We start from the raw sequence: 17,053 nt of genomic DNA on the forward strand, positions 1-17,053 counted from the left end.
ACCTGCTGCTCACTGTCTGCTATTGCTAAATATATGCTAATGATGCTATCTAGGCCCTGAGATGAATTTATAAATTGTGCTCATGGCAGGGAAATGAATGCTACTTACAAAGGTGACAAAGAAAGCAGCGGCTTTTAGATGAGATGAATCACCACATTATATATTACTCTAGGGTAATAAATTATATTTTCAGTCTTGAATTCATTTTTTGGAAGTGTGATTATAAGGCAACTGTAGCATGTGAGAAACCTTTTTAAGTCTCCTGAGGTAGAATAAAGAGATTATAATAGATTTTTTTAATGATCTGATATTTAAATACATACAAATCTGTTACAATGTGAGGTTTTTAGAGAACCTTTCATATATTGTGTTGCAATTTAAAAACTGCAGCCTTTGAATACTTTATAAGGCTTTTTTTCCTTTCTTTATGGTACTTTTCAACAACACTCTGCTATGTTCGGCATGTCTGAATTACTTATGTATAAGCTCTATCAAAAGCAATGAAATAATATGAGAGCAAATCTAGCTAATTTGAAATTCCAATGTGCTGTAAAATAATGCAGCTTCTGTTGAATATGTTTGGTATGAAAGAAAAATTTAAGCCAACTGTAAGTACAGCTGGAGTTGGAATTGTTTAAACATTTTCAAAATATTATTGAGATATTTAAAAGACTGTCTGAAAACTTGGGTTTTGCATTTCACAGAGATGCAGACGAATAGAGGTGGGGATAATTTTGGAAAGCACTGCTATTCCTCTTTATTTAGTGTTTTTGTAGTGCCAGGACAAGTCATGCCAATGCCCTCCAAAGTGCTTTTTCATGCCCTATCCTATCCCTCAAACTAAAACAGGAATGGAAGAGGCAAAGAGAACCAGACACACAGAATGGGTATTTTGGCTGTCTGCCCATTAAATCATTGATGGGCATCCCAGGGCACAGACACTGCTCTCTCCCCTTCCTTTCTCAGCAGTTTCCAGAGCCAGGCAGTGCCACAGGCTAGACTGGGAGGCAAAGTCCTGCCTGGGGGAACTCTTGCAGGAGTCTGCAAATGAACCATATTGTTGTGCAGGCCCAGAACTTGCTACTCACTGGGAGCTGGGCTGACCTTAGGTGCAGGACAGCATGACACCCCGAGGTACAGGACTGCCATCCCATGGGAAGGCCAGCTCTAGTTCTTAAACTCTGTTCATATGTAGTGTCCTAAACATGCTGGATCAGTCAAGCTGATCAGACAATCTGGAAAAAAACAAAGTCTTAATAATTTCTGAATAAGTAATAGAATTTTTCTTTCATATGCTAAACTACTGGGAATGGAAACTTCTGGATTTGTCCTTAAGGATGAAACAACATGAGAGAACTTTTGAAAATATTTATATTTAGCCACAATAAAATACTTATCAAAAAGCAATGACCAAAAATATGTGCAGGTAGTGTGACTGAGAAATACAAAAAAAACATCTAAAGAAATAAACTCAGGACACCAGGTATTTCAGCCACACAAACATCTCAGACCATGAGAGCACCACAGTGGCAGGAATTATCTTGACCCACAGTAACTTCTGGAGCTGTGCTTAGCCTCTTATAGATAATACCAAAATTCACCACATGGGTTTTCACAGAATCACAGAATGTCCTGAGTTGGGTGGAACCCGCAAGGATCATCAACTCCAACTCCTGGCCCTGCACAGCACCATCCCCAAGAATCGCACCCTGTGCCTGAGAGCATTGTCCAAGTGAGCTCTGTCAGGCTGGTGCTGTGACTACTTCTCTGGGGAGCTGCTTCAGTGCTCAAACACCCTCTAGGGGAAGAACCTTTTCCTAATATCCATCCTAAACCTCCCCTGACACAAGTCCAGGCCATTGCCTTGGGTTCAGTCACTGCTCACTCAGAGAAGAAATCAGTGCCTGCCCCTCTTCTTCCCCTCTCAAGGAAATTGTAACTGCAGTGAGGTCTTCAGTCTCCTCTTCTCCAGCTGAACAGACCAAGTGACCTCAGCTGCTCCTACAACCCAGCAGCTTTAAAATAAAACCACAGCTTTCTCAGTCCCTGCACATACATTGTGGAAAATGACTGTGAAATGTTTTGAGTTCTTTGTGAATGTGTTGTTATTAGAGAGTTATTATGGAAACCTAAATATCTCCAGAAGCAACACCTCTCTGCTGTGTAACCCTGTAGCCCTGCAATGCAGTACTGCCTTCCAGCAAGAACCCATGAGCTCTGCAGGGGCTTTTCAAGGCCTCAGGACTGAGACACCTCAGGTTTGCTCTGTCTGAATACCTCTTGACTTGCCTGCAGCTCTGTTTTGTTTTGTTTAACCTCCAGTTAATGAGGTGCTTATGGTTAATTCCCTCTACATGTGTTTATCCTTGTGTGGTACACTCATGGTTTTATATAGCTGGTAGTAGCAAGTGGTGGTGTTGTGTTAAATTAGATGTTTAAGACTTTGACCCACAATATTGGGCAAAGAAATAGAGGTGTGGTATATCAGAGAAATGGACATACAGAATGTCTCAAAGAGGCTTACGAGGATGGAACAGTAAGAGATGGGCTACAGGCTTGGCACTTGAAACTCACCAGTTGTCCATTTTAGAAATATGGATCCCCAATGTGGACTAGTCTAATTTGACAGCTAACAAAGGGAACAAGGAAATAATATCTAACATATATAAATAGTCCTAGATGTAGTAAATACATTTGTAAAATGAACCCATAGACCAGGAAAGCAAAAGAAAAGTAAAAAACTGCTTTGGAAAACATAAAAAAAAACCCCTTATCCCAAGGAAGGAAGAAGAATACCATGCCATGACCATCACATTCCTCATGGTTTGTGACTCCAGGGGTATGGTTAATGCTGTTGTCCTCTCCAGTTGGTCCAAAGTTCCTGAAGGTCCAGAGGAATGTGGAAGGGTGAACACATGTCCAAGGAGAGGGGTAGAAAATATTAAATATATGCATGACAATTTTATTATTGCTATGATTGAGACTTTTAATGTATAGAAGTGCTATAACTGCAGTCCTTCTCCTGTAATAATAACATCTACATTCCTGAATTGTAGATGAATTAATGATTCTTTAAGTAGACCATTAAGATTTTTGTTGCAGTAACAATATATTCTTGGCTTTATTTATGTATGTGTCATGCTTTCTCTTAGTTCACAAAGAAGATTTTGAGCGTAATGGTGTATTATTTCCCACCCAGAGGGCAAAGAAATGTTTATTGTCAACCTGGGGGTTCCTAAGACAAGGTAGGCCAGCACTTTGAGCTCGTTGCCCAGTAGTGACACTGACTGCATGGCTGCACTGGAGCTAGCACCCTTTAAAAATTATTTGCCAGGTCATATTTTCAATTTGTAAATTCTTTTGCAGGCACTGTTTCCTGAAGAAACAAGATGTTTCCAGTCAAGAGCCTCCCTGGAAAGCAGAGGAAAGCAACATGGCTGTTGCTAGGTTTGGGTGAGCCTCTCCCTCTTGCCTGTCCCCTTTCTGGCCCAGGTCTGTGTCTCTGGTCTGTCTGGGTCATTCCTATGCTGACCATCCACCTGGCCCATATCAGAGTAAAAATCACAGGAGAAAAGGACAAATTTAACTTAAATTTGGGAGGAAAGCAAGCATGATAACCATGTTAGTCCCTGTCTCTGCAGATGAGAGGGCAGAGATTTAACAGCCATGGGAGACACCTGGCCTTGATCTCAGAGGGCAATGTGTTTTGTCATTTCCCTAGCTCTGTCTCAAGAGCTGTTATGTACAACAGTATCTCAAGGTATAAATCCTATTTCTTACCATTAAAGGCACCATGCTGAAGTCATGTTAGGGTCTCCAAAAGGAAGTTTTGACCATGTCTGAAAGACTTGAACCTCCATTTCTGGAAATTATATGTTTTTATACTAAACTGAGATTAACTGTGGAAAACACTACTGTGCAGCAATAACCATCAGAGGACCAGGGAACAGCTTGAAATGTCAGGGAACAGTAGAAAAATCCTTACAGTTTTGGCAAAAGGAGATGGATGTGGGAAGAGAGGTTCTTATTACAGATACCATCTGATGGTAGTTTTACCAGGAAGTAACTGTATCTTTATATTTTTAGAGGCAAGTTTCCAGCCTATTAACACTACTATTGCTGTCTGCTGAAAGTTGCTGTGCCTGTGAGACTCCCATACCCTGAGCAACTTGCCATAAAAGAGGAACTGTGCTACTGTGCAGAAGTGAGGGCTTTACTCAAATCAGTAAGCTTGGGTTGCTGAAGGTACATGGAAGTGAGCACAAACAGATGTTAGCAGGCACAGAACAAGACAATGGAATAAGCCTTTATTTTATATTGCATTTTGTGTTTGAAATATCAGGGCCATAATTTCAAGTTCTGAATGCCTGTTTTGTTACACGTGCATCCATACATTCACATTCATTCTCTGTATTTGAAAATAGCTATTCATGCAAAATAAACTGTTGTGCATAATAATTCTCACAAGAGGATGGGCACTATTCAGATTACTGACTGCTCACAATGAAATGTCCTGCAGCATACTCACTGTACAAATTTTCTATTTGTTTCTCTTCAAGTACACAGAGTTTAAATCTTGTACTGATTTACAGTTTCCTAGATTCAAAAGTTAATTACGCCAACCTATATGTTGCTATATCTTGTATGCACAGTGCTTGAGAAAGTACCAGAATTAACAGCAGTATCTTCAGAATCTGCTCTGAGTGTAGTAGGTTTTGATGTATTTCTCAAAAAAAATCCACAGGATTTGATGCAAAGGGCTAGAATGCACACCATCTAGCCTGAAGCTTGTAGTCTGCATCTATATTGACTTTAGAAAGGTTTTCTCTCTGAATTTCAGGCGCCTCTTGAACACTTCCAGAGATGGTGACCTCACCTGGATTGGAGGGCAGTTCTACTTGTTCAGAGACACACAACAAGAGACCCCTTCCCAGGTCTCCACTGTCAAGTGTCTTACCTGCTGCCAGCAGCTGCTGGAGCCTGTGAAGGACTCCTGCTTACAGTTTACAGAATACATTCTTTGTTAATACAATCGAAAATTGTGACATGTTAAAGTTCAAAGATTGATGGTGATAATATTTGGCTGCAAAAATATATTCAAAGCAATACACAGACAAGCTCTAATTACCAGTAAAAGTTAGGTCCAGATAATAATTCAGCATGCATGAAGTGCAATTCTTATCCAATAGGTATCCCTATGGGAAAGAAGACATGTTCATCCTGTTGACTGATCTCAAAAATTATGATGGAGGTTTCTTTTACTTCTCCCCATTTTTAACTTACTTTTGTACTGGTTTTGCATTTAAGGAGAGCTTGAGTGACTCATCATGCATCATGTTCTCTCTGATGTGGTTGCACTTGGGAAGTGGGTAATCGTATCCAGGGAGTATCATCTGCATTTCACCCTATCATTTCTGTACTGCTATTACTTCTACTAGAATGTGAATATGACTTCCATGTTTTCTCTGATTTTACCCCAGTCATTTTCCTGTGATGTAATTTAAAGACGCTTACTCTCTTCTTTTCACTTGAGACATGGGAGAGGAGACTGACCCCCACCTGGTTATAACTTCCTTTTAGGGAGGTGTAGAGAGTGATAAGGTCTCCCCTGAGCCTCCTTTTCTCCACACTGTAGAATCCAAACTACCTCTGCAGCTCCTTATAAGACTTACTTTCTATACCCTTCCCTGGCTCCATTGCCCTTCTTGTCTCCTCCTCACTCCAGCACCTCAATATCCTTTCTAAACTGAGGGGCCCCAAACTAGACACAGCACTCGAGGTGTGGCCTCACCAGTGCCCAGTGCAGGGGGACAATGCCTGCCCTGGTCCTGCTGGCCACACCATTGCTGATCCAGGCCAGGATGCCATTGGCCCCCTTGGCCACCTGGGCACACCCTGGCTCATGTTCAGCTGCTGTCACCAGCACCCCCAGGTCCTTTCCAGCCACTCTGCCCCAGCCTGTGGCACTGCCTGGGGCTGTTGTGACCCAAGGGCAGGACCCGGCACTTGGCCTTGTTGAACCTCACACCATTTGCCTCAGCCCATCGATGCAGCCTGCCCAGATCCTCTGCAGAGGATGTGCAGCAGATCAACACTCTCAGCCAACTGGTTGTCATCTGCAAACTGATTGAGGGTACACTCAATCCCCTTGTCCAGACCATCAATGTCAGTGATAAACAGAACTGATCCCAGTACTGAACCCCTGGGCAACACCTCTAATGCCTGGCTTCCAACTGGATTTATTTGCATTGACCACCATAAAATCTCTTTTGTTAAAACTGATGTGAATGTATTTTTTATTCCTTATTGAAACAACAACCCTTCAAACTTACCTTAAGTTAGTGATTTCTCTGTCTGGACAGGGAAGTAATCACTGAATTTAAATTTGTGCTTTAACCAAGAGACACATAAATGAGATAAAAATGTCTTCTGTAATTTTTGCAAATCTGATTCAAGGCAGCTGAGACAAATGGCTTCCATGTATTTCCACTAGATTTGAAAGACCCATCTCATATCCTAAAATGAGGCCCTAATGCTGTTATTGTCATGTTGTCTAAAATGATAAGAGAGTCAGTGCTTATAAATGTAGCAAGTAAGATTTGGAAGAAAGGAAATTGAACAACTCATAAGGTTTGGGACATGAAAAATCTTTCTCAGCTGCTTCTTCAGGACATAATGGGGTCACTTGCATACCCAGAAGTGCACATGTTTTTCTCCAGTTGCATTACTTTGATAAAAGTTTTCTCCTCTTCCTTCCAAAGTGGTTTTATACCTGGTTAATTTTTTGAAAGATTATTACCCAAAAGGTATCTATCAGTTAGAATTTTTTTTTGTTTCTATTAGGTGTAAAAGTATTTGAATCTCAGCTAGAACAGAACAGAATTTGCACAGAATTTGTTCTGAAGCAAAAGAAGGGAGCTGCCACCACATGATAATACAAAGTAAATCACAGAATCAAAGAATAGCCTGTGCTGGAAGTCCAAATCTTATGTGGGATAGAGTGCTGGATTGAAAAGTTGGTATGCTATTCCATAAAGATACAGCTGAGATGTATGGGAGTATGAAGAATGTTATGTTGAAAACAGATTATGCCTTACCATTCCACTTCATTGCATTGCTGAGCTAGCCTGTCTTTAAATTCATAAAGGTTTGTACTAGCTAGGTGTCTCAGTGGGTGTCAAGGAGATGAAGGTTTAACAGTGACCTGTTACACATATGCACAAGCAGGGTCTCCTTAAAAATTGTGGCTTTCCAGGGCCAAATGCACATATGAAGTGTGTTTTCTTGGGCCGAAGGCAGTCCCAAATATTGGGATGCTTCTTCAACAATGCAGAAATCTCAGGGTCTGCTCAAGGAGCCCACTTTTACTCTCCTGTGAGTCACTATGAGAAGGGGGCAAATCTGTTCCTGCAAAGGGAATTGAGCTTCAGGTCAGGTTTATATGAGTTGACTCCAGTTCCAGCAGAGTAGCTGTGAATGAGCATTATAACTGAATGACAATTTGCAGCTGTAATGGATGATCCCACGTGCCTTGCACTGCCCAGACCCCGTTACTCACATAATTGCTAAAACTGTAATAGGCTTCTTGATGTACAAAATGGAGGCTGGTGTCTGGAACAAGAGTGGGAGGTCACTGATGCAGGCTGAACCCCAGTGCTCTCTCCCTCCTTACTAGTGTATGAAAACTTCCAGACACATTTAATTGCTGATTTACTAAGTGAAATGTGTTATTTTTGATACTTCCACCAAGAATACATACTTGCAATATTTTTCCTCACAATATAAGTGTTTCTTGGAAATATCTGTGGTTGCTGTAAACATAACAAATACACCAGATATAGCAGACTAAGGCAGAGTCAAAGTACGCAATGTTTTTACTGTAAACTTTGCTGAAAACTAAAATGTGTACTCTTTTGTGATTAAATAAAAAAAGGAAAATGTGAGGTCATCATTAGTATTGCAGTCAAAGTACTGGAAACGTTTTAGTGGAACTTGAATCTTACAGGAATTAGAAAATATTCTATACAAGCTATTCCATACAAATATTCCAAACAAGTTTCCTGCATTGATAGACTGGCTGCTGTCCAAACTGAGGCTCCTCTGTGACACTGTTTTAAGGAGATTACTCAGCAAATTCTTAATTTTTAATAATTCCATTCTAATAATTAAATAAACAGTGTAGTCAAGAAACATCCTCCCAGATCTTTCCAATGTTCATGTTACAGTAGCAGACAAGAGTGTATGAGGGAAAATGACATTCACAGGCACCAGCAATATCTAAACTGGCTTCCTTAATGTATAGTTATATCAGCGTTTATATAATGTATAGTTATATCAGAATTTATGTTTTGTGTGTTGGCTACTGAGGGGGCTCTAACTTTTTCCCTGATAAAGGAAAAATCTGGAAGAATTGTGTTGTTTATGAAACAGAGATTTGACTTTGTATCCTAGACTGAGAATTTATTGCATGATTTGGAAAGGGACAGCACAGAGGTGGAGGAGGAAAGCAAGAAAAGAAAAAGGACAAAAAGAGATTCAGAGGCAGACATTATTCAAAACCACAGTCAAGGAAACAGCAATAGTAGGTTAGATATTAATAGGTTGCTGGATAACTTCATTGCTCCAAAATGCCTGTTAAGAAATCACATTTTATTCTTGCCAGAAGTTACTTACTTCCCACAAAGAATGTTTTCCTGAAACTTTTTCCTTACTTTATAATCACTGAAATGAGAAGAAATTACAATAAAGAAGAAGAAACCTTCTCTTGTTGAGGTATCTGGCAAGATCTCCAAACCCAAAAAGTTAAATTCTCAAGAACCTGAGCTTTTCAGATTAAAGTTCCCTAATGTGTTAAAGAATCACTTCAAATTGGATGTGCAGAAAGATCATAATACTCAGCTATATTGTGAGTTTGAAAAAGTGCTAGAGGGAATAATTTTCTATAAAGATAGATTAATTTCTGTACATCTTACGTTAGACAATTGCTTCTTTTCTCCCTCATTAGCAAAGCCCTGTTTTGATATATAAATCAAATTATTGCCTGTCCACCTTTAAGTAAATCCTCCTCTTAACGATAAAAAGTGAACTAATTGCAAACACATTCATGATAGATTTTTAAACCTGGTATTTGTTCTGAAAGCCATACTGCCAGGGCTAAAGTTATTACCAGAAAACTAGATACTTTGGCTTGTATTTGCAAGAGACATTACTAAATCAAAACAGGTCTGGCCAAACTTGGACACTGCATTAAATGACTTCTTGATGTACTCAAGTTGGCATAAGGGAGAATTCTTTTGGCTGGTTCCAGCATTAGCTGAGGGAAATGAAAACTATATGCAAAAGGCAAAAATATCTGCCCTTGCAGTCAGAAATGCTCTCTTAACTCCTCTTTCCCTGCTCCTTTCCCCAAGCAAAGCTGCCAAATCTCAGAGGGAGCACTTCAAATTACAGTGATCTTTCCACAAAGGGAATGAGCTGATAAGTGTTAGGAACTGGATGTGTTGTTGTGGGATAAGGCGTGTTACCATGCGGATGGAAAGGAAGCTGTGAGGTGCCAGGGCATGCAGCAGTGGAAAAAGCAGCCAAGCTGGGCCACGGACAGAAAAGTAGGTCAGCGACAATCTGGTTCCAAAGCAGGCTAGTTGGAGTCAAGCAGATCTGCAGGTCAGAATGGAGTCTGGCCAGTTTACGGGAACTGCTGGTCAAAATGGTGCCAGACAGGCAATTTTTCACTGCTGACATCAGCAGTCTTCTCCCCATGAGGAGCAGCAGCTGGAATGGGACACAGGATGGGACAGCCAGGTTTGGGGGCAGCACAGTCCTGCAGAGGTGGCTGGGGGGTGCCTTTCACACATCTGCTCACATAACCCAGCTGCCAGGAGTGCTTCCAAATCATTCACAGAGTTGTTCTGAGCTGTTAAAAGAGAAACAGGATGAGACTAGATGTCCTGAATAAACAATGCTGGCACAGTTGCTTGTTGCTTTAGCATAAAAGTATAAATAGGAAGAAAAAAATAGTTTCTTTCCTCAGTTTCTTAGTTTTAGCAATCAATAAGGGAAATGAACCTGCAATATAAGACAAGCCACAGTTTTCTATCTCCAAAACACACTCCAACAAGCCATAAAAGGCATGGATTTGGATCCCAGGTTATGTCCCAAAGAAATAAAAGCTAAATGCAATTTTTTGTACGTCTCTATGTTATCCCCAATGCCTTGCACAATAGAAAACTATGAAATGCTAAGTGCCAGACTTGGTCAATCAATGTTTACTCCAAATGACATCAATATAAATGAGGTACAGACAGGTCTATCATACCTGTCTGCCAAGAACAACATATCCTTGCCTAAATGGGGCATATGTAGAATTCCTTTTAAAAAATAGAATAACCCAGTGATTCAGAAACATTCAGTTCCTTGAAAATATTGATGTAGAACAGAGAATATACTAGAAGTCAATACTCTTACAAATGTATATTGGAAGAACAGAACTATAAGTCCAGGGACATGGTTTACTGATGCACTTGGCAGTTCTACATTAGTGGTTGGACTCAGTGATCTTAAAGATGCTTCCCAAAGTAAATTATTCTATGCTGTTCTAATTATTTTCACCACAACTGTTTCAAAACAGCTCTAATGTGCTGAGAACATCTGCAGCCAGAGACATGGAAAAGTCAATGGAGTCTTGACACTAACACCTCTGCCAGAGATGAGTGATGGAAGAAGTGAGGAAGCCCAGTAAACTGGAGGGAGTTCATTTATTTCCAGACTTGGAATAAACTGGAGCTTTTCACCTTTATGAGTAACTGGCTGTTGGCAACCAGTTTAAAGCTGATGGGTCAAGAGTGCCCTAGGATCAAATCTCACATGCAAGTGCAATCTCATTAGAGCAGCTCAGCAGCTCTTGTTCCTATAGAGCAAGGATAAAGGTATTAATTCCTTGGCTCTTTTTTATCATCTTCAACCCAATTAAATCTTGCCTATGGTAGACATGCCAACTCAGCTGAGCAAAGAGCTATCACAATCCCTCTGAAACTACTAAAATGTTTCTGGCTGGCAAGCCTAGCTAACATAACATCTGGTATGAGAAAGAATCCATCACATAAGCAAAGATGAGGCATGTCACTGCTCAGAGACAGATGGAATCCATTTCCCCACAGACTGTAAAAACCCTTTTTCAACAATATTTTATTGAGATCACTTAACTGACAGTGCATCAGACAAGATAAATGGTGACCTAGCAGAAGTCTCCCACTCCATCCCTGCTGCAAGCCTGTCAGGTGAAGTTGCAGCAGGACCACTCTAAGGAGGAAGGGCAGGTCCAGCTTGCAGAGATGTGGAGCAATGTGTCAGGAGACTGCAGTGCTGCTCTCTCCCCCTACATCCAGACACAGAGCAGGATGCTGCTGACTCAGGGATCTACAAGCAGCTTTGCGTGGCTTAGCTGGTATTTGTATTCTAAATCTCTCTGTTTTGGATCTGTTTTGCCCACACAGCAAGGCAGCAGTAAATAACCATAGTAAAAATGATAAGCCATTAATCCATCCTTTTCCTGTGTTCCAGAAGGTGGAACAGGAGAAAGAACGTGATGGGAGAGCATGGTCACAGACATGCAATTGGCTTGGCAAGGGCACCAGTGTGCACTGAGGCTATCCCAGGGATGGGCAGTCAGTGGGTGATGACAGTGCTCCCACAGTATACCAAATTAGTCAAAGATCAAACAAAGCTTTGATGTTCCATCTAATTCATACTCATTTAAAGAATGTTTCTGTGTGGTTTTGGAAATTCATGCAATGAGCTGAATTTTGAGGAAGGATATTTTAAAATGACTCTTTTAAAGGACTTTATTGGTCAGGTTTTTATAATAGCACCCAGAAGAGTTATTAAATACAGAAATAAATACAGATTATTCAAAAAGAAGCTTGGCCAGTGATCAATAAAGTCTATCAGTTAACATTAAACAAAAGCTGATTTATGTAATTGTTAGCATGGTTTGTGCAATGCTCCAAACAAATTAATAGAAGTCAGAATACAGCTGCCTTTTAAATCTATGCCCCAGATAGGAGACAGACACAGGGGATTTAGTGATTTGATCATGCAGAATAATAGTCAGCTTTTGGCAATTCTATGATATGTTGTTGATTATGTGTACTATTTGTTGAATGTTTGAGGTATCCTGGGAGCTAAGAGTTTCTGTGTAATTTAAAATATGTATTCAATTGGTATCGAGAAAATACCGAAGAGAAACAGGGCCAGCAAAGAGCACAAACAGAAAATCAACCCAATGAGGAATCTGAGCTTTCCATTTCAGAGCAGATTAAAAGTGTTTGTGCTCTATCCTTTGAGAGCGCTCTCTCAATTGAGAGGCAGATTTTAAAAGATGTGCAGCACAGATTTGTTTCCCCGGAGCCACCCTTATCATACAAAAGATCTGCAAGCACATTTAGTGTGTAACTTCAGAAACAAAACCCCATTCCATAAACCCAGATGTGCAGTGTAGTGGTACCCTTTCCAAGACAGCTGTTCATCTTGGATAATCCACTGCTACACAACCTCAGTATCTATGAAGATTTGATTGCTCTTTGCAGCTACTCCAAGGTACAGCAGCTGCCAAAAGCGCCCAGGAAGGCTGCTGTATCAGGGGCCCCTGTAGAATCTACACACTCAGGCATCCTCCACTGTGGAGAGGGATGCTGTGTGAGGAGGGAGAGCAGGGCAGGGGAGAGTTCTTGTGTGTGTTACACCAGTGCCACTGCAGCATCTCCATAGAAGCAGTGGGGTGGTGCATGGCTGCCTGAAGCCAAAGTTGGAAACCAGGGCAGAAAAAGGTGAGATATTTGCTTAAGCACCAAATGAAAGACAGGAGGAATTAGGGCATCTCTAAGGGGTTTGTCTCAATTAATGTAAGGAATTAGGATGTTGCATATCTTCACTTAGAATTATGTGTTAATTGCAATGGCCAATGTCCATAGCAATAGGCTGCCAGGTGAGGTAACATAGATGCAAGAATGAGTGTGCTTTGAATCTCATCTCATAAGTGCAATCTCATAAGAGTCAGAGAAATCTTAATTGATTTTGGTTACTGGGATGGAGTTTGTTCTCTTCACAGTAGCTTGTATGGGGCTGTACTTTGGTTTTGTGCTGAAAAGAGTGATGATAACACAGAGATGTAGTTACTCCTGAGCAGTGCTCACACAGCATCAAGGTCTTTTCTGCTCCTCTGTGTCCCACCAGCGAGGAGGCTGGGAGGGGTCACAAGGAGTTGGGAGGGGACACAGCCAGGGCAGCTGTCTGCAAATGACTACAGGGATATCCCATTCCATAGCGTGGCATGCTCAGCATGTAAAGCTTTGGCAGGAAGGAGGAAAGGGGTGGGAAGTTCAGAGTGGTGGTGTTTGTTTTCCTAAGCCACTACTCTGTATGTTGGAGCCTTGCAGTCCTGGGGGTGACTGAACACATTCCTGCCCATGGGAAGCAGGGAATTAATTGTGCAGCTTTTGCTTTCCCTGTTAAACTGTCTGTGTCTTAACCCCTGAGTTCATTCAGTTTTACTCTTCCTGTCCTCCTACCTACCCCACTTGTGAGCAAGTGTCTAGGTAAGGCTGAGTTACCAGCTGGGGTTCAAACATAGCATCCTTCACAAGGACTGTTTCAGAAGGAGAGAAAATAGGATAAGGCTATATTACACTTCCTTGCCTGTTGAAATGTTATTGAGATTGTATCACAAGGCTCAGTGAATGAATCCAAAGGATTTCATGTAGAAGAAAGATAAGTCACACTGTGTTGAAGCCCCACATGGAAACTCTTATTATTTTGGAAGAATAGAGCTTTACACTCTTGTCTCCAATTGAGCAGCTGCTTCTGGAGAATTTTACTCCTTCCCTGCCACATGTGTAATACTGACAAGATACCTATGCTTTAATCTGACTTCCCTTCTTTCCACGTTTAAGTGGAATTTCTCTTCCAACAGGAAATCAGCAGAAAACCTCTCAGCAGCTAGAAAAAATAATAGAAGAAGAGTACTAGAAAACTTGAATGTATGGAAGAATACACTCTCCTTGTACCTGTTAACAAAAACTGACCTTGCAATGGTCTTCACATCCCATTTCTGCAATGTAAGTAGGGCATGTATAATACAACCACAGCTATACAAAGTATGGAAATTCCAGTTCAGAAAAGTGTTTCATATTTTGTAGCATGACTTTATTTTAAGCTGGATAAAAGCCAAAAAATTCAGTTTTCTTCTGAATAAAATTCCAAAACATTTTCCAGGCTGCTTGGTTTCAATATAATATACTGTCTTGAAAGCCTTTCCAAAACATGACGAAGTTACATTCTTTCCATTTTTAAACAGTTCCTGTTTCCTCTGTTCTCTTTATAAACCATTTTGTTGCAATTGTACATTTCAGAGTGATGTTATTCCATGAAGTCACTCCAGCAAGCTAGAAGCAGAAGCAGATCTTTTACCTCTCTTCTCATTTTTCCAGATTACCCCAAAATGTAGTTCTCTACTTTTAAGGGGCTGGGGAGGGGGGGAACAGGGACGACGATTGCTGGGGGGGGGGGGGGGGAAGTATTAATTCATAGAATTATTTTAATATATTTGTAGTAAATCTCAGTATAGTATATTTGAATATTCTGGATGGCTGAACTAGAAATTTGTATTTCTGCCACACAAAGAAGCTGCTGCCTTGACAGGCCTGGAGGCAGGAAGATAGAACAGCCATTGAATGCTGCCAGTTGGGCTCAGCACATACAGTCTCCAACCAGAAATAAAGGAGCAAATCCCCACTGCAGCTACAAGAGCCCCATGTGGTGCAGACGATTTGGACCCTCTCCATGCTAAAGCAGACAGCAGTTCCATAGACACTGAGGTGTGATGCTGAGCAGTGTGCAGCTGGTAGGAATTGTTTAAGGACAATTTAGTAAATTAGACTAATGATTCACATGAATTCACTCACAGTGGTTGGTGTAGCTGGAGGGCCAGAACAGGGTTTTCCCCACTGGAGTGGGAATTCCAGACCAGCAACCAGCTAAAATGGGATGGTGCTTTACAAAGGGGGCAAGCAGAGAGACTTGAACAGGCAGGTTTGACAGGACTGGCACCCATGATGATAATACCTGTTGCTAGTACAATGTTGACAGATTTCCACTTGCCAGTGTGGTTAGACCTGTGGGTGTTTCATCATTCACACCTTTGACATTTGGCTTGTATTGATGGAAGAATAGAAAATAAGTTCATCCCTAAAAGTATTTCAAAACAATAAAACAGCTGTCCATAAAACCAGAGTAGGTGTATCCCATTTCTAATCAAAATGTATCTTGCCTTTAGACAGGGAATGCTCTAAATGACTAAAGAGCACAAGTCCATACCACCTCCTGTTCCCAGAAGCGTTGGCTGAGGCAAGAGCGTCTGATTGCTGAATGCAAACGTTTTGTTATCACAGCATCTCCCCACATTACAATGATAAGCATGTAATCTACTTAGAGATTTTGGTGATCTCATACAAGATTTTAGATGGGCTGGGCTGTAGGAAGACTGTGACCCAGCTAAGTGTTTACTTTAGCCTGTCTGACAGATTGCACGTTCCTGTGAGGTAATCTAGTTGGAGTAAAATCCAGCAGGCTCAAATCCTTCCCTACTAATTAATTCAGTTAATATGTAAAACAAGTAAGGTGAGATGGAGTAATGCTAGGGAAAAAAATAAAAAAACCTGACAGAAAAATGGGAGTTTAATACCCATGATAACAGAACTAGCTAAATAACACTGGCTCACTGACAGGTTTTATTCTGTCTGTATAACTTACTTGCTTTTACAAAATTGCCCAAGCAATAAATAAATATTTTTCCTGAGAACTTGGACTTTGGCAGGAAAGGGCACCATCTTGTAAATGGAACAAAATTAGCCAGTTTTTATTGTTTACTCCCTGAGAGCAGTCAGGCTACGCTGGCTGGCAGGAAGCCCAGGGGCCAGTCCCCTTTTCACTCTGCAGTCAGGTTTGCCAACCCCTAGCAGGTCACATAGGTGTGTTGCACTATGGCTGCAACACATCATGCTGTTGTTTGACCCTGAATGATTTTCTATTTCCTTCATTATGCTCCAAATCAAAAATAAGAGTCATTTCACATCATCATTTGTCCTGAAGAAAGAGCTATGCTGAGAAGAAACAAATTTTCAAAAACAGAGTGTCAAGCTTTGGTTTGCAAGCCCATGCCTTTTCAAACCTAGGTTCTCTACCCCAAGCAATTCCATAATATGTCATGCTGAGCTGGAAACTGCCTGAAATTACTGCACTGAAATCACTGAGAACAACAATGTACCTGAAATTCCAGCACTCCCCAGGGCTTAGGTGTTTGGTCCAAGATTCATTTGTAATGCTGCAGCTGCTAAAGAAGAAAGAACTCTTCAGAGGTATACTGTTTAATGCAGAACTAGTTTTTTATGTGGAGAGATTTGCTCCAAGGCAGCATATGTGTTGACAACCAGACCTTGCCTTAGAAAAGTTTGCCCCTCCAACAAATAATTCAGTAGGAGATAAAAGAAATTGTTCTGGCATTCTTATTCTTGAGCTTATTCAATATTTTCCCTTTGAAAATAAGCTATTTTAAAAATCAAATTAAATATATACCAATATGATATACATTTGACACAGGACTCAAAGGAATTGTAAGTAAGTTTGACAGTGACACATAATTGGTGGGCAAAGAGGCCCTGCAGAGAGATCTCAACAATTGGAGGAAATGGCCGTTACCAGCCAAATGAAGTTCAATAGGGAAAAATGCCAGATTCTGCACTTGGGATGTGGAAACCCTGCATGTACAGGCAGACTGGGCAATGAGAGGCTGGGCAGCAGTGCCATGGAAAGGGCCCTGGGGTTCTGGTCCATGGCAAGTTGAACATGAGCCAGCAGTGCCCTGGCAGCCAGGAGGGCCACGGCTGTCCTGGGGGCATCAGGGACAGCACTGACAGCTGGGCAAGGGAGGGGATTGATTGTCCTGCTCTGCCCTCATCTTGAGCGCTGGGAGCACTTTTGGGTGCCACAATGTAAAAAAGAT

At 41.1% G+C, this 17,053-nt stretch overlaps 1 protein-coding gene across 1 annotated transcript in view; it reads left to right on the forward strand.

Moving 5' to 3' along the window:
• SNX18 (sorting nexin 18) overlaps window positions 1-14,269 on the forward strand; it is a 45,578-nt gene extending 31,309 nt beyond the window's left edge. Inside the window, exon 2 of the mRNA XM_072921808.1 lies at window positions 3,367-14,269. Within this exon, the coding sequence (XP_072777909.1) occupies window positions 3,367-3,380 (14 nt within the window). The 3' untranslated portion in view covers window positions 3,381-14,269. The remainder of the gene's footprint in view (window positions 1-3,366) is intronic.
• The last annotated feature ends 2,784 nt before the right edge of the window (window positions 14,270-17,053 follow it).

The sequence above is a fragment of the Taeniopygia guttata genome, chromosome Z (assembly GCF_048771995.1).
Source record: "Taeniopygia guttata chromosome Z, bTaeGut7.mat, whole genome shotgun sequence".
Classification (NCBI taxonomy): Eukaryota; Metazoa; Chordata; class Aves; order Passeriformes; family Estrildidae; genus Taeniopygia; species Taeniopygia guttata.